This window comes from Pogoniulus pusillus, chromosome 40 (genome assembly GCF_015220805.1).
Source record: "Pogoniulus pusillus isolate bPogPus1 chromosome 40, bPogPus1.pri, whole genome shotgun sequence".
NCBI classification, from domain to species: domain Eukaryota; kingdom Metazoa; phylum Chordata; class Aves; order Piciformes; family Lybiidae; genus Pogoniulus; species Pogoniulus pusillus.
Genome location: NC_087303.1, coordinates 7,192,146 through 7,219,315, shown reverse-complemented (window position 1 = coordinate 7,219,315; position 27,170 = coordinate 7,192,146). Strand labels below are relative to the sequence as shown.

Here is a 27,170-nt window from a genome sequence, read left to right as displayed (position 1 = left end):
AGGCAACAGGAGGACAAAAGCATCCTTACTGTGGGCAGGAGGGAAGGTGCAGGCAGCCCCCAGAGGCTGGCAGCTGAGCAGTGCCATTTCACAAAGCTGGCACTGCCCCCATTGCACCCATGGCTGGTTTAAGGGTGCTGAGTGCCAGAGCAGGAGGTGGCATTCTCATGGAGATGCCACTGCAGGTGGACCCACAGCCCAGCCACAGGGGAGTGAGAGCCTCTGCTGCTGGGGAGGTCACATCTGGGATGGGGATTTGAGGTGCCCCAGGAGGGCACAGCTGTGTTCAGCTGGCACCAAAGGCAGCTGTGTCTGCCAGTAGCAGAGCAGCTGCCCACTGCAAACTGCTCTGCCCTGCCCAGGAGGGTCAGAAGCTGCTGAAATGGGCCCAGAGGGGTTCACTGCTCTCCCTGCTGCACTGCACCCCAGGTCAAGAACTGGCTGAAGGCCAAGCCCAGAGAGTGGTGGTGAATGGTGCCACATCCAGCTGGCAGCTGGCACTGGTGGTGTGCCCCAGGGATCAGTGCTGGGCACAGTCCTGTTCAATATCTTCATTGATGATCTGGAGCAGGGGATTGAGTCCAGCAGCAGTGAGTGTGCAGATGACACCAAGCTAGGAGCAGCTGTGGAGCTGCTGGAGGGTAGCAGAGCCCTGCAGAGGGACCTGACCAGGCTGCATGGGTGGGCAGAGGCCAAGGGGATGAGATTGAACAAGGCCAAGGGCAGGTTCTGCACTTTGGCCACAACAACCCCAAGCAGCACTACAGGCTGGGGCCAGAGTGGCTGAGAGCAGGCAGGCAGAGAGGGAGCTGGGGGTGCTGGCAGAGAGGAGCTGCAGAGGAGGCAGCAGTGCCCAGGTGGGCAGCAGAGCCAATGGCATCCTGGGCTGGCTCAGGAGCAGTGTGGGCAGCAGGACAAGGGAGGTTCTTGTGCCCCTGTGCTCAGCACTGCTCAGGCCACCCCTGGAGTGCTGTGTCCAGTTCTGGGCTCCTCCATTGCAGAGAGATGTTGAGGAGCTGGAAGGTGTTTGGAGAAGGGCAGCAAGGCTGGGGAGGGGCCTGGAGCACAGCCCTGTGAGGAGAGGCTGAGGGAGCTGGGGGGGTGCAGCCTGCAGCAGAGGAGGCTCAGGGCAGATCTGATTGCTGCCTGCAGCTGCCTGCAGGGAGGCTGTAGCCAGGTGGGGTTGGGCTCTGCTGCCAGGCAGCCAGGGCCAGAAGAAGGAGACCCAGCCTGAAGCTGTGCCAGGGCAGGTCTAGGCTGGATGTGAGGAGGAAGTTCCTGGCAGAGAGAGTGATTGGCACTGGAATGGGCTGCCCAGGGAGGTGGTGGAGTGGCTGTGACTGGAGGTGTTGCAGCCAAGCCTGGCTGGGGCACTGAGTGCCATGGTCTGGTTGGTTGGGCAGGGCTGGGTGCTAGGCTGGGCTGGAGGAGCTTGGAGCTCTCTGCCAGCCTGCCTGATGCTATGGTTCTATGATATGACCTCTGCCCAGGAGGGGCCTGTGGCCTGCAGGCAGCCTGAGCAGGGGCAGAGGGGCTGAGCTCTCACCCAGGGTCCCAGAGGCTGCTGGGGTCAGGAAGCAGTGCAGGCAGCTGCAAAGGGTGGGCAGGTCACTGGGGTGGGCATGACTCTGCTCTGCCCCTCCCCATCCACTGCCACTCCTGCTCCAGCTCCAGACCCCTCAGACTTCCATGGTGATGCCAAAGCTGCCCAAGGAGACTCTGCTGCCCTCACACCATGGTAGGGGCTGGAAGGGACCTGCAGAGCTCACCCAGCCCAGCCCCTGCCAGGGCAGGTCACCCAGAGCAGGGCACCCAGGGCAGGTCACCCAGAGCAGGGCACACAGGGACACATCCTGATGGGGCTGGAAAGGCTGCAGGGCAGGAGGCTCCACAGCCTCTCTGGGCAGCCTGCTCCAGGCTCCAGCAGCCTCACACCAAGGAAGTTTCTGCTCATGCTGAGGTGGAACCTCCTGGGTGCCAGCTTGTACCCATTGTGCCTTGTCCTGTCACTGGGCACCACTAAACAGAGCCTGGCACCTTCCCCCAGCACCTTCCCCCTGGCACCCACCCCGCAGGTAGCTGCAGACACTGCTCAGGTCCCCTCTCAGCCTTCTCCTCTCCACACTCAGCAGCCCCAGGGCTCAGCCTCTCCTCCCAGCAGAGCTGCTCAGGCTCCCCAGGCACCCCTGCAGCCTCCCCTGGGCTCTCTGCAGCAGGTCCCTGTCCCTCTTGGCCTGGGAAGCTGAAACTGGGCACAGCATTGCAGGTGTGGTCCTGGCAGGGCAGAGCAGAGCAGAGGGGGAGCAGAACCTCCCCAGCCCTGCTGGCCACCCTGTTCCTGGTGCCCCCAGGCTGAGGTTCCTCCTGGCTGCTCCTGCCCTGCTCTTCCTGTAGCCTCCTCTGGACTCTCTCCAGTTGGACTCCCTCCCCCCACTGGCTGCACAGGCAATGCCCACTGGAGCTTCCCCAGGGTGCCACCAGCAAGACCTTCCCTGCCCCACACAGCCCTGAAAACCTTCCTAGGCTCTGGGCTGACTGGTGCCAGTTTTGGGGTCTCCTGCTGCAAGCTCCACTCCCAGATGCTAGTGGAGAAGTGGCTGAGCAGCTTAGCCCAGGCACAGGCTGCTCTCAGCACCAGGGCAGATGCCAGTGTGGGGTCAGCACCCCAGGGGCAGTCCTCTGCTCTCCCTGGTGCTGCTGGCACTGAGCTGGGAACTCTGCATCCTGGGCTAGGCCTGCCAGGGACCAGGGAGCAGCAGAAAGTGGGCAGCAGCCAGGGGCTGTGGCCATGGGGGCCAGGTGAGGAGAGGCTGTGGGGGCCCAGGGTGGGTTTGGTGTGCAGGGGACAGGCTGAGGGAGGTCTGAGAGCAGTGCTGGAGCCAGGCTCTGCCCAGGGCACCAGGGGCACAACAAGGGGCAGCAAGCAGAAGTGCAGCTTGGAAGGTCAGGTTGGGCACTAGGAAGAGGTCTGTTCAGGAGCCCAGCACAGCAGAGCAGTCTCCTCCAGTGCCACCCTGTGGGGCTCAGCTGGGCACAGTCCCTGCTGCCCGGGGTGGGGCTGGGCTTGGATCAGGGCCCCTTGCACTGCTGTGCTCTGGTCTGGGGCAGAGGGGGAAGCAGCTGCTCCCTTGGTGGCACAGCTGCCACCCGGGCTGCACGAGGAGGGCAGCACAGCTGGGGCTGAGGAGGAGGAGGGTGAGAGAACACAGGTCCCAGGAGGGTGGGGAAGGCTGCAGACACCTGCAGCTGAGCAGCTGTGTGGGCAGGGCTGGGTGGAGGATAGGCAGAGAGCAGCTCCTGGGCAAAGCCTTGGCACAGCTTGTGCCCTCTGAGGGGCTGGGGGCAGCCACCAGCACCCGTGGGCAGCATCCAGCTCTGGGAGACACAGGATGCTGCAGCTGAGCACAGGGTGCCTGACCCTCAGGGATGCCAACCCTGCTCTGCCCTGCTGGGTAGTGCCAGGGAACTCCGGGGCCCTGGAGGGGTTGGGGGCTTCCAGGGGGTGCCAGCAGAGGAGTTCTCTAGTGGGAAATGCAAACACTGCCAGAGCAGGGCCAGGCTGAGGCCTGGAGTGGGCAAAGGTTCAGCTGGGAGGTGAGATGGGTGCAAGGGCCAGGACCTGTTGGGTGCTACTCCCCAGGGCCAGCCCCAGAAAACTGATTGCAGAGAGTCCCAGAGTGCCAGGGGCTGGGGGGCACCCCCAGAGCTCTGCCAGGGCAGGGCACACAGCAGCACACCCAGGGGGGTTGGAAAGGCTCCAGAGCAGGAGGCTCCACAGCCTCTCTGGCAGCCTGCTCCAGGCTCCAGCACCATCCAGGGACAAAGCTTCTCCTCCTGCTCCCTGGCACCTCCTCTGCCCCAGCTGGCACCCAGTGCCCCTTGTGCTGCCCTTGGACCCCCCTGGGCACATCCTGCCCACCCTGCCCTGCACATCTCTGGCACAGCTCTGAGGGCAGCCCTGAGGCTGCTCTGCTGCCAGCTGCCAGCCCCAGCTCCTCAGCCTGGCCCCACAGGAGATGCTCACTGCCTGCAGCAGCTCTGGCTCTGGGCTGGGCTCTCTGCAGCACTTCCCTGAGCTCCTCCTGGGGCTGAGGGGCCCAGAGCTGGGCACAGGATTCCAGCTGTGGCCTCAGCACTGCCTGGCACTGGGCACAGGATTCCAGCTGTGGCCTCAGCACTGCCTGGCACTGGGCACAGGATTCCAGCTGTGGCCTCAGCACTGCCTAGCACTGCACACAGGATTCCAGCTGTGGCCTCAGCACTGCCTAGCACTGCACACAGGATTCCAGCTGTGGCCTCAGCACTGCCTGGCACTGGGCACAGGATTCCAGCTGTGGCCTCAGCACTGCCTAGCACTGGGCACAGGATTCCAGCTGTGGCCTCAGCATTGCCTAGCACTGGGCACAGGATTCCAGCTGTGGCCTCAGCACTGCCTAGCACTAGGCACAGGATTCCAGCTGTGGCCTCAGCACTGCCTAGCACTGGGCACAGGATTCCAGCTGTGGCCTCAGCATTGCCTGGCACTGGGCACAGGATTCCAGCTGTGGCCTCAGCAGGCAGGGCAGGGGCAGGAGAACCTCTCTGACCTACTCACCCACCCCAGGCTGCCCTTGGCCTTGTTGCCACCAGGGCACCTTGCTGGCTCCTGGACACACTTCTGCCTCTGTGCTACCCTCCAGCAGGGCAGTCCCAGCCTGTGCTGCTCCCAGGGGCTGCTGCTTCCCAGGAGCAGGACTCCTGTCCCTGTTGGGTCTCTTTGCTGTCCTGCCAAGATGAGTGTGGCTGGCAGGGCACTGTGGGCACCTCCTGCTCTCCTGTCAGTGGGAGCAGGCTCCCCTCTCCTGCTGGCTGCAGTGCAGCTCCCTGGGCAGGCAGGCACTGCAGGGGCACAGACTCAGCTGATCAGGCCCATGGAGGGCAGAGATGCCACAGGCCAGCAAAGCTCCACTGCCCCCAGAGTGCAGAAGGACTTCTCAGACTGGGTCAGCTGAGTCCCAGGCAGTGCCACCCAGGTGGGCTTGGCTGGGTGAAGGCAGAGCAGGGTGGGCAAGGGCAGACCTCCACCTTCTGAGCAGGGGCAGAAGGGCTGAGGAGAGATTTTTGCCCCATGGCCTGAGCTCAACCTGGTTGATTGTTCCTGTCCCCCCTTAGCTGCTGCTGGGGCACAGCCTGAGCTGCACCCCCCTGCAGACCTCCCACCACCACCCACCCCCTGCACCACCCTGCCAGCCTCACCTAGCTGCCAGCCTGCTGCCAGCAGGCAGAGCAGGAGCTGTCACCTGCCCTCCTGGCACGTCCCAGGGGATGTCCCTGCCCCTGCCCCACTTTGGTTTGGCTGAGTTGGTGCTCAGGGACCTGCTGCAGAGAGTCCAGCAGAGAGCCAGGAGGGTGCCTGGGGGAGCTGAGCACCAACCTGTGGAGAGAGGCTGAGAGCCCTGGGGGTGATTGGCCTGGAGAGGAGAGGCTGAGAGGAGATCTGAGCAGGGAGTGCAGATGGCTGAGGGTGGGGGGCAGTGGCTGGGGCCAGGCTCTGTTGGGTGCTCAGCAGCAATGAGCCAAGGAGCAATGGACACAAACTGGAGCAGAGAAGGTTTCAGCTCCACAGGAGGAGAAACTGCTTTGGTGTGAGGGTGCAGAGCCCTGGAGCAGGCTGCCCAGAGAGGCTGTGGAGTCTCCTCTGCAGCCTTTCCAAACCTGCCTGGATGCATTCCTGTGTGCCCTGCCCTGGGGGGTGCTGCCTTGGCAGGATGAGCTCTGCAGGTCCCTTCCAGCCTGCCAGGCTCTGAGAGAGCAGAGTTTGTGCAGCCTGGAGCAGAGGAGGCTCAGGGGAGGCCTCCTCACCATGTGCCAGTGTTCAAAGGGTGGCTGCAAAGCAGTTGCAGGCTGCCACTTGCCAGGGGATGCCAGGGGCCAGAGGAGCTGGGGGACAGTCAGTGCTGAGGAGGCTGCCTCGGGCACCAGGGGCAATGTCTGACACGGAGCAGGATCAGCACTGGCAGCATCTGCCCGGGGAGGGGGCAGAGTGCCCAGCACAGGCACTGCAGCTGGGCAGGAGCTGGAGCCTGCTGCCTGGAGTGGGCTTTGGCCAGAGAGCTTGGACCAGGTGATCCCTGAGGTCCTTCCAGCCTGGGATGCTGAGGCTGGACTGGATGAGCTCTGGAGGTCCCTTCCAGCCTCTGAAGCTCTGTGATCCTCTCAGCTGGCAGCTCTCACTCACAGCATGGACCAGGCTGGGAAAGCCCTTCCAGATCTCCGAGTCCAACCTGCCCCTAACAGCTTCTGATTCACCAACCCCTGGCACCAGGGGCCTCAGGCAGCCTCCTTCTGAACTCCTCCAGCCATGGGCACTGCACCACCTCCCTGGGCAGCCCATCCCAGTGCCAATCACTCTCTGACAACAACTTCCTCCTAGCATCCAGCCTAGACCTGCCCTGGCACAGCTTCAGGCTGTGTCACCTTCTTCTGTCCCTGGCTGCCTGGCAGCAGAGCCCAACCCCACCTGGCTACAGCCTCCCTGCAGGCAGCTGCAGGCAGCAATGAGCTCTGCCCTGAGCCTCCTCTGCTGCAGGCTGCACCCCCCCAGGCTAAACAACAAACTCGAATTGGTTTGGGCTTTGCCCATGCAGAGATGCCAGAGCTGACTTTAGAGAGTGGGTGGGAGGGCTGGGCAGGGAGGAGCAGGGACTGGCAGAGGTAGAGGGCATGGCAGGGAGGAGCTGGCACTGGCAGGGGGGCAGAGCATGGCAGGGAGGAGTTGGCACTGGCAGGGGGCAGAGCATGGCAGGGAGGAGCTGGCACTGGCAGGGGGCAGAGCATGGCAGGGAGGAGCTGGCACTGGCAGGGGGCAGAGCTGGGCCTGCATCTTCTGAGAGAAGGCTGTGAGACTGCCCTGGAGCAGGGAGGGCTCTGGGGAGAGCTCATTGCAGCCTTTCAGGGCTGAAAGGGAGATGAGGAAAGCTGGAGGCAGCTGTGCCAGGCAGTGTGGTGGCAGGGCAGGGAGAAGCTCTTGAGAGTGAGGGTGGGGAGAGGCTGGCACAGGTTGAGGGTGGTGAGAGCCTGGCACAGGTTTGCCAGAGAGGTTGTGGAGCACTGAAGATCTTTGATCACATTGGAGCACAGATCTTTGATCACATTGGGTGCTTCTGTGCTCCACAACCTCCCTGGAAGTGCTCAGGACCAGGCTGGATGAATCCTTCATCACCCTGTGGAGTGCTCAGGAATGCCAACTGGAAAGGAAGGAGAGAGGGCAGGATGCCAGGGGAAACGTTCTCAGGATTGCTCTCACTGGTGCTCAGCACCTGGCTGAGACTGGACAGCTGCTGCCTGTGCCCCTCCACTCCCCCCTTGCCACTCCACTTTCCACTTTCCACCTCCTCTCTTTGCCCCTCGGTGCCAGGGCAGCAGGGAGGGTGAGCTGAGCCAGGCAGTGGGCACTGCCCGTGCAGTGAGGCTGTCTGGGGCTGTGAGCATCTGTCCCTGCTGGCTGCACAGGGTGGCACTGGCTGAGCCTTCGGTCCCTCCCCACCCAAACCACTCCACGTTCCACCACCCCAGGGTGAGCTGTGGCATAATCAGGCTGCAGGGCATGGGGAGCCCCTGGCACTGCCCAAAGCCAGCGCAGCAGTGCAGTGCCTGCACACCTGGGACCCGCTTCAGGAGGTGGTCCTGAGCCAGTCACTGCCTCAGCACGGGGACAGCTCCCCTGGCACCAAGCCTGCACCTGCCGGGCAGGGCTGGGGCTCAGCCTGGCACCTCTCTTGTGCCAGTGCAGCGCGTCCTGTGGCTGCTCAATACAGCTGGGCTCAGCCTGGCACTGGTGCAGCCTGGCCCTACCTTGTGAGTGCCCAGGAGTGAGGCCAGCAGCAGACCCTGGGCACCAGCACCCTGCTGCCATGGGAGCAGTACAGGCTTGGCCCTGGGGGAGGGCAGGGAGGTGGAGGGTACCTGGCAGGGGCTGCCCAGAGAGCAGGAGGCTGAGGAGAGCACATCTGAGGGTGAGATGCTGAGGGAAGTGCCCACCCGCCCCCACCCACCCCCTCCACACTCTCAGCATGGAAACAGCTGCGGGGCCAGGAGCAGGGCCCTGGGGCCGAGTGCCACCTCCCCCCCCCTGCCCCTCTGCCCTCAGCTTCCCGCGGGGTCAGGCTGCAGTGGGCTGGGGGGGCACAGCCCACGGGCAGCAGCGCAGGGGGGAGAGCAGCAGGAGGGCAGAAGCCAAGGGGAAGGTCCTCAGGAGGGATGCTCTGTGCCACTGAGCCTCCCTTGGCAGCGCTTGGGGCACAGAGGGAGAGCTGAGCTGGGGACTAACACTGCCCTGAGTGGCACACCCACGGGCCCCACTCAGGCTGAGCAGGGCCAGCTCCTGCCAGCGCTGCCCTGGGTGCTCCCTCCAGCCTCATCCTGCCTCTCTCCTGCCCTGCCCTTCCCTCCCGGCCATATCCCTGCCCCTCTGAGCTCCTTCCCCCCCCTGCCTGCTGGGATTAGCTGCTCCCAGCTGCGGCTGGCCCAGCCCCTGCCAGGGCAGCTTCCTCCTGCCTCCTCTGGCATCCGCCCCTGGCATCTGCTGCTCCTGCTGTGCTGCCCGTGCCAGCCTCACTGCCAGCCGGCAGCAACCCGGGCAGGGCCTGTGGAGCCCTTAGGGGATGGAATGGGAGCCTCAGCCCAGCAGCCCCAGGAGCCCCTCCCCTGCCAGCAGGCTGCCCCTGGGGGGGCAGAGCTCAGCCTTCACCCCGGAGTGGCCTGTGCAGGAACCCTCACCCAGAGCTGGGCAGGAGGCAGCACAGTGAGGAGTGCCCAGATGGCAACCCCCGAGCTGGGCAGGGCAGTGCCATCTCTCCCCCTCGCCCTGCATGCCTGCAGTCCAGCCTGGTGTGCAGCCCACATCTGGCCAGAGGAGCTGCCTGCTCCATGCTCCACCTGCCTGCAGAGCCTCTGCCTGCCCAGGCCTGCCCTCTCCTCTGCCTCCTCTGCCAGCCCAGGCTGACCTCCAGGCAGGTCTGACCTGAGTGCTCCTCAGCACCACTGCTGCCAGCCACTGCTGCACTTCCCAAGAAGCTGGAGCTCCTGGGACCCAGAGCAGCCCAGAGAGCTTGTTTGCCCTTCTCTGTCCTCTGCCAGCAGGTGCCAGGGGCCTGAGCCAGTACCCTGCAGCCTGAGCCAGTGCCCTGCAGCCTGAGCCAGTGCCCTGCAGCCTGAGCCGGTGCCCTGCAGCCTGAGCCAGTGCCCTGCAGCCCAAACCAGTGCCCTGCAGCCTGAGCCAGTGTCCTGCAGCCTGAGCCAGTACCCTGCAGCCCAAACCAGTGCCCTGCAGCCTGAGCCAGTGCCCTGCAGTCTGAGCCAGTGCCCTGCAGCCCAAACCAGTGTCCTGCAGCCTGAGCTGGTGCTGGCATGGCAGCAGGGGTGCTGGCAGGACACTAAAGGTGCAGGCAGGACGCCAGGGGTGCTGCTGTTCCCGAGGGCAGAGTAGGTGCAGAGTGCTGGGGCCAGCTCTGGACTCCCCAGCACAAGGACCTGGAGCTGCTGGAGAGGGTCCAGAGGAGGCCACAGAGATGCTGAGCGGCTGCAGAAGCTGCCCTGCAGGACAGGCTGGGAGAGTTGGAGCTGTGCAGCCTGGAGAAGGCTCCAGGGAGAGCTCAGAGCTGCCTGCCAGTGCCTGGAGGGGCTGCAGGGGAGCCGGGGAGGGGCTCTGCACTGGGCTGGGAGGGACAGGAGCAGGGACAGTGGCTTGGGGCTGGGACAGGGCACGTTCAAGTTGGACATCAGGAGGCAGCTCTGCGCCGTGGGGGTGCTGGCACCCTGGAGGGGTGGTTGTGCCCCAGAGGCTCTCCAGGTGAGGCCTGGGGGGCCCCAGCAGCCTGGCACCAAAGGTGTCCTGCTGGCTGCAGGGCTGGGCAGGCTGAGCTTGGAGGGCTCCTGCCCCTCGGTGAGGCAATGATTCTGTCTGGGGCTTTTCATCTGGGATGTGCTGCTGGAGCTCCCTCCCCACCACTGCTGCTTGAGGGGCACCCCAAACCACCTCCCCCAGTTCCTCAGCCCCTCAGCAGCTTCTCCCCAGCACTGCTCTGCTGTGGTTGTCCTCCTGGCAGTGTCTGAGGAACTACCACGGAGTGCTTAGGGTTGGAAGAGACCTCAGAGGTCATCCAGCACTGCCCCAGGGCAGCACCAAGCCATGGCCTCAGCACCACAGCTGCAGGGCTCTGAGACCCCCCAGGGACGGGCACTGCTCCACTGTGCCCTGGGCAGCCTGGGCCAGGCCTGGGCAACCCTCAAGGGTAAGAAACTGTTCCTCATGGCCAACCTGGACCTCCCCAGGGGCAACCTGAGGCCATTTCCTCTTCTTCCATCTCTTGTTCCTAGGGAGCAGAGCCCAACCCCCCCCCAGCTGCAGCCTCCTCTCCTCGTCCCCACACTGCACCCCCCTCAGCTGCTCCTTCCCAGCTCTCTTCTCCAGACCCTTCCCCACCTTCCTTGCCCTTCTCTAGCCCTGCTGCAGCCTCTCAATGTCCTTCTGGCAGTGAAAGCCCAAACCTGCACCCAGCATCCAGCTGTGGCCTCCCCAGTGCCCAGCCCGGGGGCACAACCCCTGCCCTGTTGCCCACTCCATTGCTGCTCCAGACACAGAGAGGGCAGAGCAAGCCCAGCCTGGGCAGAGCATTTCCTTACCTGCTCTCTGCCCTGCCCTGCTGGAGACCCTCCCCAGCTCTCACAGATCTAAGCAGCTGCTGCACTGTGCCCCCCCATGCCCTGGGTGCCCCCCCCCCAGCTCTTTGCAAGATCAGGGTCAGGGGCTGGAAGGGAGCTCCGGAGCTGACCCAGCCCAACCCCCCCGCAGGGCAGGACCACCTGGGTCAGGTCACACAGGAGCACACCCAGGTGGGTCTGGAGCAGCTCCAGCTGCCCCCCGGGGCCCTGCTCTGCCACCGGCAGCATCTCTCTGTCCCGAGGCGTTTGCAGGGAGGGTTGAGCCCTCCCGGCAGAGGCTGCTGGCAGAGGTCTGCAGCTGGAGGGAGGGCACAGCTCCGGGAGGCTCCACGGGTGTGCGTGGGCCACAGAGCCCACCCAGGAGCTGGGGGAGCTGCCACAGGCTGGGCTGTGCCTCGGGGAGAGCCCAGGGCAGGCAGAGGCTTGGCAGTGGTCGCTGGGTGAAGGCTTGAGAGAGGTCTGCAGCCCTGAGGTGTGACTGAGCGAGGCAGAGTCTCGCCTGGGCAGGAGCTGGCCCCGTGGGCTGCTGTGACCTCTGCAGCTCAGGAGCACCACAGGGTGAGGAGAGCTTCCCACTGAGCTGGGGAGAAGCCCTCCTGGCCCAGAGGCCACAGCCATGCTGCTGGTGGCATCCCCAGAGGCTTTGCAGGGCACTCCCCAGGGGGCTCATGCCCTGCCCGGGGGCTCAGCCGCTGGTGCTCAGCAGCTGAGGCTCTCCCGGGCAGGAGGAAGCTGCTGCCTGTCTCTGGCAGCAGGCACAGCTCAGCCCGGGGCACGGGGCAGAGCCCCAGGCACATGCAGCAGGGGCTGAGCTCTGGGCATTGGCACAGGACCCATCCCGGCTGCAGGGCTCCCTCGCTGGGCTCCTCCCTGCTGCAGCTCTGGCGTCTGCCAGATCCCCGCAGCCGGCAGGACCTGGCAGCCCCCGGGCTCAGCTGCCTGCTCCGAGCAGGCATCTCCCTCCTGCTGCCCTTGGGCCGCAGACAGCCCCAGGGGGTTGTGCCTCAGGCTCCCGCGAAGGGCAGAGCCAGCAGACACCCAGGAGCCGAGCTCAGAGCAGGTCCAGCCCCAGCTGGGGGCAGGCAGCAGAGCAGGCAGCAGAGCAGGCAGCAGAGTGGGCAGGAGAGCAGGCAGCAGAGTGGGCAGCAGGGCAGGCAGCAGAGCAGGCAGAAGAGCAGGCAGCAGAATGGGCAGGAGAGCAGTCAAGAGAGCAGGCAGAAGAGCAGGCAGCAGAATGGGCAGCAGAGCAGGCAGCAGAGCAGGCAGCAGGGCAGGCAGCAGGGCAGGCAGCAGGGCAGGCAGCAGAGCAGGCAGCAGAGCAGGCAGAAGAGCAGGCAGCAGAATGGGCAGGAGAGCAGGCAGCAGAGCAGGCAGCAGAATGGGCAGGAGAGCAGGCAGCAGAGTGGGCAGCAGGGCAGGCAGCAGAGCAGGCAGAAGAGCAGGCAGCAGAGCAGGCAGAAGAGCAGGCAGCAGAATGGGCAGGAGAGCAGGCAAGAGAGCAGGCAGAAGAGCAGGCAGCAGAATGGGCAGGAGAGCAGGCAGGAGAGCAGGCAGCAGAGCAGGCAGCAGGGCAGGCAGCAGGGCAGGCAGCAGAGCAGGCAGAAGAGCAGGCAGCAGAGCAGGCAGAAGAGCAGGCAGCAGAATGGGCAGGAGAGCAGGCAGCAGAGCAGGCAGCAGAGTGGGCAGCAGAGCAGGCAGCAGAGCAGGCAGCAGAGCAGGCAGCAGAGCAGGCAGCAGAATGGGCAGAAGAGCAGGCAGCAGAGCAGGCAGCAGAATGGGCAGAAGAGCAGGCAGCAGAGTGGGCAGAAGAGCAGGCAGCAGAGTGGGCAGAAGAGCAGGCAGCAGAGCAGGCAGCAGAATGGGCAGGAGAGCAGGCAGCAGGGCAGGCAGCAGAGCAGGCAGCAGAGCGGGCAGCAGAGCGGGCAGCAGAGTGGGCAGAAGAGCAGGCAGCAGGGCAGGCAGCAGAGTGGGCAGAAGAGCAGGCAGCAGAGCAGGCAGCAGAGCAGGCAGCAGAGCAGGCAGCAGAATGGGCAGAAGAGCAGGCAGCAGAGCAGGCAGCAGAATGGGCAGAAGAGCAGGCAGCAGAGCAGGCAGAAGAGCAGGCAGCAGAGCAGGCAGCAGAGCAGGCAGCAGAATGGGCAGGAGAGCAGGCAGCAGGGCAGGCAGCAGAGCAGGCAGCAGAGCGGGCAGCAGAGCGGGCAGCAGAGTGGGCAGAAGAGCAGGCAGCAGAGCAGGCAGAAGGGCAGGCAGCAGGGCAGGCAGTGGAGCAGGCAGCAGAGCAGGCAGCAGAGCAGGCAGCAGAGCAGGCAGTGGAGCAAGCAGCAGAGCAGGCAGCAGGGCAGGCAGCAGAGCAGGCAGAAAAGCAGGCAGCAGAGCAGGCAGCAGGGCAGGCAGCAGAGCAGGCAGAAGAGCAGGCAGCAGAGCAGGCAGAAAAGCAGGCAGCAGAGCAGGCAGCAGAATGGGCAGGAGAGCAGGCAGCAGGGCAGGCAGCAGAGCAGGCAGCAGGGCAGGCAGCAGAGCAGGCAGCAGAGCAGGCAGCAGAATGGGCAGGAGAGCAGGCAGCAGGGCAGGCAGCAGAACAGGCAGGAGAGCAGGCAGAAGGGCAGGCAGCAGGGCAGGCAGTAGGGCAGGCAGCAGAGCAGGCACTGCCTGGTGTGCCAGGACAGCTCTGGCCGAGCCAAGAGCCCTGGGCTGGGAATCAGCCTCTGCCCCCGGGAGCAGCACTCTGAGCCCTGCAGCAGGCAGCAGGGCAAAGCAGGCAGGGCCTGGCCTCATCCTGCCCTTCCCCTGGCAGGGATTCTGCAGGGCCCTTGCCCCACCTGAGGAGCAGGGGGGTGGAGGTGTCCTGCCAGGGAGGGGAAAGGTGGAGCTGGGAGGGGCTTGCCCAGCACTGCAGAGCAGGGAGGCTGAGCAGGAGTCCTGAGCCAGCTGATGCAGCAGGGCATGGCCCAGAGCTGGAGGGCACTGAAGGGCTCTGACCCGAGGGAGATGGAGTCAAAGTTCCCAGGCAGAGAAATGTCTCCTCCTGGAGAGCTGCTGGCAAAGGGCACCTGAGCTGTGCCTGGCACTCTGCTGCTGCCCCGCGGGGAGGCTGGGGGCAGCCCAGGCTGGGAGCTGTGCTGGTGCAGCCTGGAGAGGAGGAGGCTCCAGGGGGACCTCCAGGTGGCCTTGCAGCACTTAGCAGGGGTGCAGGAGAGCTGAGCAGGGACCTGGATCAGGCAGGGTGGTGGCAGGCTGAGAGGTGATGGCTTTGAGCTGGCAGAAGGCAGATTTGGAGTGGGGATTAGGAAGGAACTCCTCCTGGCAGGGTGGTGAGACACTGGCACAGGCTGCCCAGGGGAGCTGTGGATCCCTTCTAGGAAGTGCCAGGACCAGGCTGGGCTCTGAGCAGCCTGGGCTGGGGGGAGGTGTCCCAGCCCATGGCAGGGAGTTGGAACTGGGTGGTCTTGAAGGTCCCTTCCCACCCAACCCACTCAGTGGCTCTGTGGCAGCTCTCCCAGCGAGGCAGGGGCAGGGGCAGCTCCTTGAGTGGCACAAGCAGGGCAGACCCCTGCCAAGCACCATCCTGCTGCAGCAGCCTGAGCTGCTGGGGAGGAAATCTCTTGGGCTACAGCAGCCTCAGCCCCAGCAGGGCCTGGCAGCCCTGAGTGCTCATTGTGATTCCCAAGCAGAGCCCTGGGGAGCAGCCCCCTGGGAGCAGCCTGTGGAGAGGGAGCTGGGGGTGCTGCTGGGCAAGAAGCTCTCCATGGGCAGCAATGAGCCCTGGTGGGCAAGAAGGCAAATGGGGTCCTGGGGGGCGTTAAGAGGAGTGTGGGCAGCAGACCCAGGGAGGTTCTCCTCCCCCTCTGCTCTGCCCTGCTCAGACCTCACCTGGAATCCTGCATCCAGCTCTGGGCTCCCCAGCTCAGGGGGGCAGGGACCTGCTGGGGAGAGGCCAGGGCAGGGCTGTGAGGATGCTGAAGGGGCTGAGCAGTGCCTGTGAGGAGAGGCTGAGGGACCTGGGGCTGCTTGGCCTGGGGAGGAGAAGGCTGAGAGGGGACCTGAGCAGCCTGTGAATGGCTGAGGCTGGGGGGCACAGGGAGGTGCTGAGCTCTGCCCACAGGCAGCTGCAGGCAGGACAAGGGAATGGCCTCAGGCTGGGGCTGGGGGGGTTGGGTTGGACATTAGGAGGAAGTTTCTCAGGGAGAGAGTGGTCAGGACCGGGCTGAGCCCAGGGAGGTGCTGGAGTCACCCAGCCAGGGGTGTGTCAGGGTGGCCTGGATGTGCTGCCTGGGGCTGTGGTTTGGGAGAGCCTTGCAGAGCAGGGCCAGAGGTTGTGCTCGGTGCCCCTGAGGGGCTGTGCCAGCCTGGGTGGCTCTGTGAGCCTGTGAGGCAGGGACAGGCTCTGCTGCGCTGTGCCCTGGGGCAGGGCAAGAGGCACTGGGTGGAAGCTGCAGCCCAGGAGGGTCCAGCTCAGCATGAGGAGGAACTTCTGAGTGTGAGGGTGCAGAGCTGGGCACAGGCTGCCCAGAGAGGTTGTGGAGTCTCCTCTGGAGCCTTCCCAGGCCTGCCTGGATGTGCTCCTGTGTGCCCTGAGCTGGATTCTGTGGCCCTGCTCTGGCAGGGGTGGGGCTGGATGAGCTCTGGAGGTCCCTTCCAAGCCCTCACCTCCTCTGAGCTGCGGTTCTGCAGGAGCAGAGGTGGTGCTGCGGTGGCTGCCCAGCACTCACATGGGCTTTGCACAGCTCTGCTCTGCCTGCAGGGCTGGGGCAGGCCAAAGGAAGCCTGAGTGTGTGAGCACAGGCTGGCACCAGCCTGCGTGTCCCACGGGCACGGTGGCTGCTGGCACCTCCTGCCATGCTGCCAGCTCCAGGCTGAGCTTTCCCAGGGCTTTGGCAGGGCAAGTGGCACAGTGGGCACAGGCTCCCCCAGACCCCCTCAGCCAAGCAGGGAGTGTGCAGCTCCATGGCACAGGACACCCCCTCGGAGACCCAGAGCCTTCCTGCCAGGCTGGCCAGGGGCTGGACCTGCCCTCGGTGGAGTGGGGAGAAAGGAAAACTGCTCTGGAGATTGAGCTGCTCCCAGCTGCTGAGCTCAGAGCCAGAGGAGATCCTCTCAGCTGCACAGCCCAGGGCTGCCCTGGCAGCTCAAGCTGAGATGCAGCAGGGAGCTCAGGAGCTCACAGCCCCCCTCAGGAGCTCACAGCCCCACTCTGGGGCTCACAGCATCCCTATGGGGCTCACAGCCCCCCTCTGGAGCTCACAGTCCCACTCTGGGGCTCACAGCATCCCTATGGGGCTCACAGCCCCCCTCTGGAGCTCACAGTCCCACTCTGGGGCTCACAGCATCCCTATGGGGCTCACAGCCCCCCTCTGGAGCTCACAGTCCCACTCTGGGGCTCACAGCCCCACTCTGGAGCTCATAGCCCCCCTCTGGAGCTCACAGCCCCCCTCTGGGGCTCACAGCCCCCCTCTGGAGCTCACAGCCCCCCTCAGGAGCTCACAGCTCCCCTCTGGAGCTCACAGCCCCCCTCTGGGGCTCACAGCCCCCCTCTGGAGCTCACAGCCCCCCTCAGGAGCTCACAGCTCCCCTCTGGAGCTCACAGTCCCCCTCTGAGGCTCACAGCCCCCCTCAGGAGCTCACAGCCCCCCTCTGAGGCTCACAGCCCCCCTCAGGAGCTCACAGCCCCCCTCAGGAGCTCACAGATCCCCTCTGGGGCTCACAGCCCCCCTCAGGAGCTCACAGTCCCACTCTGGGGCTCACACAGCTCACACTGGCTGAGCCAGCAGAGATCAGGCTCCAGGCACCAGCTGGGCTGCCAGGACTCACCGAAGCTGGCAGCAGGTTCTGGGCTGCAGGGGAAGGGCTGCCCAGCCCGGGGGGGTTCCAGGGGAGCTGATCCCCTCCTGCCTTCGGGGGCTTGTCATGAAACTGAGCCATGAGACAGGATGAGCAAAGCCCTCAGGGCAGCCCTCACCACCTCCTGCGCAGGCAGCAGAGGGTGCACAGACCTCTGCGAGGAGCTGCTTTGTGCCAGGCAGCAGCCAGGCAGGGCAGCACCCCCAGGGCAGGGCTGAAGCCCCCAGCTCAGGGGAGCTGCACATCTCTGCCAGCCTCTGCCTGCTGAAGCCCAGCTCGGGAGAGCAGCTCCTGCTGCAAGAGGGCAGCTCCCCCCTGAGCAAGGGACGAGGTCCAGGAGCCAGCAGGGTGTCCTCCTGGCCAAGGAGGGCATGGGGCTCCTGGGGGGCATTCAGCAGAGGGTGGGCAGCAGGGCAAGGGAGGTTCTCCTCCCTCTCTGTGCTGCCCTGGTGAAGCCATATCTGGAGTGCTGGGTCCAGTTCTGGGCTCCCCAGTTTGAGGGGGACAGAGAAGTGCTGGAGAGAGCCCAGAGGAGGCTCTGGAGGTGCTGAGGGGCCTGGAGCAGCTCTGTGAGGAGCAAAGGCTGAGAGCAGAGGGCTGCAAAGAGGCAGAGAGCAGAGCTGCTGCAGGCTGCTCACCTCTGGCCAGCACACTGCCAGCACTGCAGAGTGGCCAGGGGAGGAGAAACAGCACCCAGCAGGGACCCAGTGAGCAGTGACTCAACAATCATCTCCAGCTCCACACGAGGGACCTGAACCCCAGGTCAAGAGGGACAGGGAACTGCTGGAGAGAGTCCAGAGGAGGCTCTGGGGATGCTGAGGGGCCTGGAGCAGCTCTGTGAGGAGCAAAGGCTGAGCCCTGGGGCTGAGAGCCTGCAGAGAGCAGCCCCAGAGGGCAGCTGAGCAGTGCTCAGCAAGAGAGAAAGTTGGGGGGCAAGAGGCTGGGGCCAGACTCTGCTCAGTGGTGCCCAGGGGCAGCACAAGGGGCAGAGGGCACAGAGTGGCACCCAGGAGGCTCCACCTGATCAGGAGGAGAAAGTTGTTTGGTGTGAGGCTGCTGGAGGCCTGGAGGAGGCTGCCCAGAGAGGTTGTGGAGTCTCCTTCTCTGCAGAGCTTCCAGCCCCCCCTGGGCACTGTGCCCCTGGGCAGGCTGCTGTGGGTGCCCTGCTGGAGCAGGGGGCATGGACTGGATGAGCTGCAGAGGTCCCTTCCAACGTTTCTCTGGGTGCCATGGGTGGAGACTCTGGCACAGGTTGAGGGTGGTGAGAGCCTGGCACAGGTTGAGGGTGGTGAGAGCCTGGCACAAGGTTGCCCAGGGAGGTTGTGGAGCACAGAAGCACCCAGTGTGATCAATCAAAGATCACATTGGGTGCTTCTGTGCTCCACAACCTCCCTGCAGATGTTCAGGGTGAGACCCTTGAGCACCCCTAGAGCTGGTGGGAGCTGTCCCTGCCCAGAGGTTGGCACTGGCTGAGCTTTGAGGTCCCTTCCATCCCAACCCATCCTGTGCCTCTCTGAGCTGAGTCACCTCTTGGAGGATGCTCTCCACTGCTGTGTGCAGGAGGAGGCTCTGCCAGGGGCCATTTGCTCCCAGGGCTGCCAAAGCTGATCCCAGGCCAAGGTGAACCACAGAAGGTCACTTTGAGGCTGCTGGATCCTGGCACTGCTGGGTGGGCAATAGGGGTCAGTGGCCTGGTGGCAGTGTGGGGGCTTCTTTGGGGGGGGTGGGAGGGGGATGAAGGAGCAAAGGGACTTCCTGTGCCTGTGCCTCAGGCCCTCCTGCTGCTGGTGCTGTGTGTGGGCACACAGAGCCCTCCTGGAGCTGCAACTCAGCCCATGTGTGCAGCCCTGGAAGGGGCAGAGCTGGCAGTGCCCAGGGTCCTGTCCCTGAGCCTGCAGAGCAGCTGGGAGAGAGCAGGGCTGGGAGCAGGCAGCTGTCACCTGCTGGGGGCAGGGGCCCAGGGGACAACCAGGCTGGCACCTGTGGCATGGTGGGAGCAGAGAAATGGGGGGTTGGGCAGCAAGGAGGGGGCACAAGGAGTGAGAGGAGGAGAGGGAGTGTGGGGCCTGGCACTCAGCAGCTGCCAGCTTGGAGCTGTGCCCTGAGAACTGTCCACGGCCTCCACCCACCCCACACTGACCCCTGCAGGCTTCATCCTCTGCTCCATGGACCCACAGGAGGGTAGGCACTGGAAGGGACCTGCAGAGCTCATCCAGCCCAGCCCCTGCCAGGGCAGGGCACCCAGGGCAGGGCACCCAGGAACACATCCAGGTGGGGCTTGGAAGGCTACAGAGGAGACTCCACAGCCTCTCTGGGCAGCCTGCTCCAGGCTCCAGCAGCCTCACACCAAGGAAGTGGTGGAACTTCCTGGGTGACAGTTTGTGCCCATTGGCCCTTGTGCTGTGCCAGGGCACAAGTGAGCAGAGCCTGGCACCTTCACCCTGGCACCTTCATCCTGGCACCCACCCCTCAGGTATCTACAGGCACTGCTCAGGTCCCCTCTCAGCCTTCTCCTCTCCACTCTGACCAGCCCCAGGGCTCAGCCTCTCCTCTCCAGGTTGCTTCAGGTCCCTTCATAGGAGTTGAGCATTGGCACTGGGGGTGAGGCACTGGCACAGGCTGCCCAGGGCTGTGCTTGAGGCCCCATCCCTGGGCACATCCAAGGTCAGCCTCGATGTGGCCCTCAGCAACCTGCTTCAGCTGGAGGTGTCCCTGCTGCCTGCAGGGCTGGGACAAGATGCCCTTGGGGGGTCCCTCCCAGCCCAGGGCAACTGAGCAGATTGAGCACAGCCTCCCCTGGGCTCTGCCCAGCAGTTCCCTGCCCTGAGCTGGGGAGCCAGAGCTGGACACAGCACTGCAGGTGTGGCCTCACCAGGGCAGGGCAGAGCAGAGGGGGAGGAGAACCTGCCCAGCCCTGGTGCCCACACTCTTCCTCATGCCCCCCAGCAGCCCATTGGCCTCCTGGGCTCCTGTGGCCTCAAGCACTTCCTTGCTTCTTCCCCACCAGCTCTTGAGAGGCACAGGGAGCCCAGAGGTGCCTCTGGCATCTCAGGGCTGGATTTCAGTCAGGTTCTCTGCACCACAGAGTCTGTCTGTGGGACCAGGAGGCCAGAGCAGAGCTCAGCTGCCATGCTCTGACCTGAGTGCAGGGCCCCGGGCAGATGAGGATGGGCCAAGAGGAATGAGGGAGCAGCAGAGAGGGAGCCAGGGGAGCAGTGGCAAGAACAGAGCCCAGCAGAGCAGGAGGGGACCTGGGGGTGCTGCTGGGCAGAAGTGTGCTGCTGCTTGTCCTAGCCCAGGGAGCAGTGAGCAGAGCCTGTCCCCCCCTGCTGACCCCCAGAGCCTGTCCCCCCCCCTGCTGACCCCCAGAGCCTGTCCCCCCCTCCCTGACCCCCAGAGCCTGTCCCCCCCTCCTGACCCCCAGAGCCTGTCCCCCCCCTCCTGACCCCCAGAGCCTGTCCCCCCCTCCTGACCCCCAGAGCCTGTCCCCCCCCCTGCTGACCCCCAGAGCCTGTCCCCCCCTCCTGACCCCCAGAGCCTGTCCCCCCCTCCTGACCCCCAGAGCCTGTCCCCTCCTCCTGACACCCAGAGCCTGTCCCCCCCTCCTGACCCCCAGCCTCAGACAGTTACAGACATTGATCCAATCCCCTCTCAGGCTTCTCCTCTCCAGACTCTCAGCCCCAGGGCCCTCAGCCTCTCCTCACCAGGCAGTTCCAGTCCCCTCCTCATCCTCACAGCTCTCCCTTGGGCTCTCTCCAGCAGTTCCTGTCCCTCTGCACCTGGGGAGCCCCAAACTGAAGGCAGTGCTCAAGAGGAGGTCTCAGCAGGGCAGAGCAGAGGGAGGGGAGAACCTCCCTGGGCCTGCTGGGCACACTCTGCTGGGTGCCCCCCAGGTCTCTCCCATCTGCCCTGCTGCAGAGCCAGCTGCTGGCCCAGAGGCTGTGCAGATGTTCTGGAGGGCCACTGCAGCACAGCTGGATGCTGGGCCAGGCTGCCCCTGTCTGCAGCAGGTGTCTGCTGCTTCCCAACACAAGGCTCTGCCTTCTCCCCCGTGCCCAGCCCTGCCACAGCAGCAGCTTGGCCCAGATGTTCAGCCTGGGGGGGCAGCAGGAGAAGGTCCTCTCCGACCTGCCCTCCTGCACCTTCACCCAGTGCCCCCAGCCCTGCCCAGCTCACAGCTGCAGCTGGAGGCTGATGCCCTCAGGATGGCACCACGGTGCTGGAGTCGTTGCTGAGGCCACTGCACAGGTGCCAGGCCAGCCTGGGGCGTGTGGCACTGCCCTGCCTGGCCCTGCCCAGCCCCCCTCCGGGGAATGGGGACCCCTCTGCCACCGAGCCTGGCACCGGGCAGGGCACTTCCCACCGGGGCCACGGCTGAGCCTCCGCAGGCTGCCCCCAGCCTCCAGGTGGTGTCACCGTGGGCACAGGAGACTTCTGGCTGCCCCTGGGGGGGTGGGGGCAGGAGCCTGGGTGCCCGCCGTGCCCTGCCCCTCAGGCTGTGCTCTGTGCCCCGCAGGTCGCTGGCCCTCGGGCAGCAGTACAGCTCCCTGGGCTCCCAGCCGCTGCTCTGCGGCTCCATCCCCGGGCTGGTGCCAAAGCAGCTCCGCTTCTGCCGCAACTACATCGAGATCATGCCCAGCGTGGCCGAGGGGGTGAAGTTGGGCATCCAGGAGTGCCAGCACCAGTTCCGCGGCCGCCGCTGGAACTGCACCACCATCGACGACAGCTTGGCCATCTTCGGGCCCGTCCTGGACAAAGGTGACAGCGCAGCCCGGGCGGGGGCAGGGCACTGCTGCGCAGCGCTGCGGGGGGGGGGCAGTGACCTCCTCCCCCCGGCCCTGCCTGCTCCCAGCTGCTTTCGTGCCAGGAGCTCTGGCGAGTGGCACCAAAGCCCAGGGAGCAGGACAGGCTGGCACAGAGCTGCTGCAGAGCAGGGAAGGGCAGAGGGACCTGGGGGTGCTGGGGGGCAGCAGGGTGGGCATGAGGCAGCAGTGAGCCCTGGGGAGGGGCAATGCCACCCTGGGCTGGGTCAGAAGGGCTGTGGTGAGTAGGGCAGAGAGGTTCTCCTGCCTCTCTGCTCTGCCCTGCTGAGGCCACATCTGGAGTCCTGTGTCCAGTGCTGGGCCCAGCTCAAGAGTGACACAGAAGTGCTGGAGAGAGCCCAGCACAGAGCCACAGAGATGCTGAGGGGAAGGGAACAGCTCTGGAGAGGAGAGCCTGAGGGGCTGGGGCTGGGAGAGAGCAGCTGAGAGGTGACCTCAGCACTGCTGCTGAAGATGTGCAGCTGAGGGCCAGAGGCTGCAGCCAGGCTCTGCCCACTGATGCCCACTGGCAGCACAGGGGCAGTGCTGGCAGCTGAGGCACAGGAGGTTCCATGTGGACCTGAGGAGGATCTTTTTCCTGGCACAGGCTGCCCAGGGGGGCTGTGCAGTCTCCCTCTCTGGGGATGTTCCAGAGCAGTCTGGATGTGCTCCTGTGTGACCTGCTCTGGGTGATGCTGCCCTGGCAGGAGGCTGCACCAGGTGAGCTCTGGAGGTGCCTCCCAGCCCCTGGCATTCTGTGACTCTATGGAAAGGGACAATGAGAGGAGGGTCTGTGCCCACCCCAGGACCTCCCAGCAGGGTGAAGGAAAAGAAGATGATCAAGCCCCACACCTGCTCTGGGGTCCTCCCTGCCCAGAGCTTGCAGTCCCTTCCAAACAACACAGTCCAGCAGATCCAGGGCAAAAGCCAAGCAGAGGCCTTGTGCCCAGTGCCAAGGCAAGGCCTCTGCAGCATGCCCTCCACCCTGGCAGGCAGTGGGGAGAGGTTTGCCCAGCAGGGAGAAGCCAGGGCTGAAATGTGTGCTCCTGGCCAGGCTCAGGAGGCATTTCTGCACTTGCCATGAGTGGGTTAGGAACTTTCCTCCCCCCACACACACTAATTCTTCACAGTGAGGGTGAGGAGACACTGGCACAGGTAGCCCAGGGAGGTTGTGGTGCATCCAGTGGGACACTTCCCACTAGAAGAGGTTGTTTCAGGCCTGGTCCTGGTCACCTCCAGGGAGGTTGTGGGGCACAGAAGCACCCAACGTGATCAAAGATCACGTTGGGTGCTTCTGTGCCCCACAACCTCCCTGGCAAACCTGTGCCAGGCTCTCACCACCCTCAACCTGTGCCAATGTCTCACCACCCTCAGCCTGACCCTGCACAGCCCCAACTCTCTCAGCCTGTGCTCAGAGCAGAGCTGCTGCAGCCCTCTCAGCATCTTGGTGGCCTCCTCTGCACTGCCTCCAACACTTCCATGTCCTGCTTGTGCTGGGGGCTGCAGAACTGCCCCCAGGACTGCAGGTGGGGTCTGAAGAGAGCAGAGCCAAGGGGCAGAATCCCCTCCCTTGCCCTGTGCCCACACTGCTCTGGCTGCAGCCCAGCACAGGGTTGTGTCTGGGCTGTGTGTGTGTGTTAGAGGTGAGAGAGCAGAGCAGGTCTGGGATAAAAGGAAGTGATTAGATCCAAGCACACAGAGCAGAGGGAGAAAGGAGCAGGGCAAGGTCCCAGGACACAGTGAAAAGACCTTGTTTGTATTTCAGCTTTTTGTCCCTCTCAGCAAAGCAGAGGATGCTGCACACATCAGCATTAGCTCCTTTCCACAGCCAATGAGCTTCTTCCTCTCATTAAAGTACCCCAATTAGCCTCAAACCAGCTCAGGAGCCCAGAGCAGTTAGGGCTGGGAGCAAAGAGAGGGAGACCAAAGCCTGTCCTCTCCAGACACATGAGCTTGCTCCTCTTCATCACCCCCTCCTGAAGGATCACAGCTCACAGATGTCAGGGTTGGGAGGGACCCACAGAGCTCATCCAGTCCAACCCCTGCCAGAGCAGCACCATCCAGGCTAGCTCAGGGCACACAGAACACATCCAGACAGGCCTGGGAAGGCTCCACAGGAGACTCCACAACCTCTCTGGGCAGCCTGTGCCAGGCTCTGGGACCCTCACAGGCAAGAAGTTCTCCTTGTGCTGAGCTGGAACCTCCTGTGCTGCAGCTTCCATCCACTGCTGCTTGTCCCAGCCCAGGGAGCAGTGAGCAGAGCCTGTCCCCACCTCCTGACCCCCAGATCCTGTCCCCCCCTCCTGACCCCCAGAGCCTGTCCCCCACTGCTGACCCCAGAGCCTGTCCCCCCCTCCTGACCCCAGAGCCTGTCCCCCCCCTCCTGACCCCCAGAGCCTGTCCCCCCCCTCCTGACCCCCAGCCCTCAGACAGTTACAGACATTGATCCAATCCCCTCTCAGGCTTCTCCTCTCCAGACTCTCAGCCCCAGGGCCCTCAGCCTCTCCTCACCAGGCAGTTCCAGTCCCCTCCTCATCCTCACAGCTCTCCCTTGGGCCCTCTCCAGCAGTTCCTGTCCCTCTGCTCCTGGGGAGCCCCAAACTGAGCACAGTTTCACCAGGGCAGAGGAGGAGGAGAACCTCCCTGGGTCTCCCACCTTGCTAAACCCCCTGGCATGGATCTGGCACACTGGAGTGCTGATGAGGCAGGAGGACGTTGGCATTCCCAGTGAGGGCACAGCTGGGCACCTAACCACCAGCCTGAGCTGAGCACAGCCTGAAAGGAGGCTGCTGGAGGGCTCTGGGGGCAGTTACTCACCCCAGGCAGATCTCAGTCAGCAGAGGAAGCCCTCAGGTGAAAAAGCATTGCCATGGAGCTGAGCCATGTGGAGGAGGCAAAGCTCCCACTTCCTCCATCCCATCCTGGCCTTTTGCTGCCTCCATGCCCAGCCTGGCACAAGGGGCATCCACAGAGCCCATCTGGATGCCACAGCTCCATCTACCACCCAAACCCACTCCCTCAGCTGACCTCTGCTGGAGCCAAGGTGCCCCAGGGCTCTGCAGTGCAGGCAGGGCTGCTGCTTGAGCAGGATTTGGTCACTCCAGTGAGGCTTTGGGAATCTCAGGGAATGATGGACCCATTTTGGTGGGAAGGGACTTGTAAGATCATGGAGTTGAAGATCATGGAGCTACCCCAGCAGTGCCAGGGCACCACCAACCCATGGCCCTCAGCACCACATCTCCACAGCTTTCAAACCCCTCCAGGGATAAAGACTCCACCACTGCCCTGGGGCAGCCTGGGCCAGGGCTTGGCAAGCCTCAAGGGCAAGAAATGGTTCCTCATGGCCAACCTGAGCCTCCCCTGGGCAACTTGAGGCTGTTTCCTCTTTCTTACTGCTTCTTCCCTGGGAGAGGAGACTCAACCTCTGCCTGGCCCCAACCTCCTTTCGAGTAGTCGTAGGGGCTTGAGAAGGTCTCCCCTCAGCCTCCTTTCCTTCAGCCTCCAAGAACCCAAAGCTGAACTCCAGGAACTGACATTTCCCAGGGCTGCCCTGGGCTGTTGCACAGCTCCTGCTGAACCTTTCTCACAGCAAAGTCAGGCTCATGCTGTGTGGTTTCCAAGCTTCAGCCTTCCACTACCAGCTCAGCTCCCTCCAGCAGCAGCCATGCAAGCCAGGGAAGGTGACTCGGGAGGAGGGACAATGGCTTTGGGCTGGGGGAGGGGAGAGTGAGAGTGGAGAGAGGGAGGGTGGGGAGAGACTGGCACAGGTTGAGGGTGCTGAGACCCTGGCACAGGTTTCCCAGGGAGGTTGTGGAGCACAGAAGCACCCAATGTGATCAAAGATCACATTGGGTGCTTCTGTGCTCCACAACCTCCCTGGAGGTGTTCAGGACCAGGCTGGATGAGTCCTTGACCACCCTGTGCTGGTAGGAGTTGTCCCTGCCCATGGCAGAGGGGGGTCTGGAGCTGGCTGAGCTTGGAGGTCCCTTCCAACCCAAGCCACTGTGTGGGTCTGTGGTTTGGGTGACAGTGACACGAGCTGCAGAACTCAGGGCTGTAAAGTCACAGCAGAAAGCAACAGGGAGCAGGAGGTGCAGCTCCCCTCTGCTTTGGCAGGATGCATTTTGGGGTAACTCCTGCATTTACAGTCACAGAACTGCTCTGGCTGGAAGAGAGCTCCAAGCTCCTCCAGCCCAAGCCTCCACCCAGCACTGCAAGGTCACCTCTGAACCATGGCCTTGGGCAGCCTGTGCCAAGCTTTGAGAGCCCTTCCAGGGCAGAAATACTTCCTGAGCTCCAGCCTGAACCTGCCCTGGGGCAGCTTGGAACCATTTCCTCTGCTCCTGTCCCTTGCCCCCAAGGAGCAGAGGCTGCTCCCTCCTCACTGCCACCTCCTGCAGGCAGCTGCAGAGAGCAATGAGCTCTGCCCTCAGCCTCCTCTTCTCCACCTGCACATCCCCAGCTCCTCCTCACCCCCAGCTGCTCCACGCCCTTCTCCAGCCTTGCTGCCCTGCTCTGGACAGGCTTCAGCACCTCAATGTCCTTCTTGGAGTGAAGCTCAGAGCTGGACACAGCACTCGAGGTGTGGCCTCCCCAGTGGCTCCAGCTCTAATCCAACCTAACCTCAGCTCCAATCCAACCTCAGCTTCAATCCAACCCAACCTCAGCTTCAATCCAACCCAACCTCAGCTCCAATCCAACCCAACCTCAGCTCCAATCCAACCTCAGCTCCAATCCAACCCCAGCCCTAGTCAAATTCAACCACAGCTCAAATCCAACCCCGTCTCCAATCCAATCCCAGCTCCAATTGAACCCCAGCTCCAATCTAACCTCAGCTCCAATCCAACCTCAGCTCCAATCCAACCCAACCCCAGCTCCAATCCAACCTCAGCTCCAATCCAACCTCAGCTCCAATCCAACCCAACCTCACCTCCAACCCAACCCCAGCTCCATCCCAACCTCACCTCCAACCCAACCCCAGCTCCAATCCAACCCAACCCCAGCTCCAATCCAACCTCAGCTCCAATCCAACCCCGTCTCCAGTCCAATCCCAGCTCCAATTGAACCCCAGCTCCAATCTAACCTCAGCTCCAATCCAACCTCAGCTCCAATCCAACCCAACCCCAGCTCCAATCCAACCTCAGCTCCAATCCAACCTCAGCTCCAATCCAACCCAACCTCACCTCCAACCCAACCCCAGCTCCATCCCAACCTCACCTCCAACCCAACCCCAGCTCAAATCCAACCCAACCTCACCTCCAACCCAACCCCACCTCCAATCCAACCTCAGCTCCAATCCAACCTCAGCTCCAATCCAACCTCAACTCTAATCCAACCCAACCCCATCCAATAACTTCTCACCAAGGCTCTCTACACTCTAACCTGCTGCCTAACAAAGAACATCCTAAACTTCAGCACCTGCAAGAGCAGAAAGTTTTGAGTTCCTTAAAAGCAATCCTAAAAAAATCCAACAACAACAAAAGCTCTGCCACAGCCTCACAGCATCACAGAGTGCTCTGGGCTGGAAGGCACCTCCAAAGCTCATCCAGTCCTACCCCCTGCACTCAGCAGGGACATCTGCACTAGAGCAGGTTGCTCAGAGCCCTGCTGAGCCTCACCTTGAGTATCTGCAGGGATGAGGTCCCAACCAGCTCCCTGGGCAACCTGCTGCAGAGTTCCAGCAGCCTCCTGGTGCAGAACTTGTTCCTCACATCCAGTCTCAATCCTGCTCCTCTGTAGTTTGAAGCCATTGGCCTCATCCTGCCCCTACAGGGCATTAAAGTATTGAGCAGCTCAAGAAAGAGCTGCAGCAGGCCTCAGGCACTGAGC

The 27,170-nt window shown here is 63.8% G+C and overlaps 1 protein-coding gene across 1 annotated transcript in view; it reads left to right on the top strand.

Annotated features, from left to right (window-relative positions):
- Nucleotides 1–27,170, top strand: part of WNT3 (Wnt family member 3) — a 69,552-nt gene that overhangs the window by 31,751 nt on the left and 10,631 nt on the right. Inside the window, exon 2 of the mRNA XM_064174572.1 lies at nucleotides 21,056–21,297. Within this exon, the coding sequence (XP_064030642.1) occupies nucleotides 21,056–21,297 (242 nt within the window). The remainder of the gene's footprint in view (nucleotides 1–21,055; nucleotides 21,298–27,170) is intronic.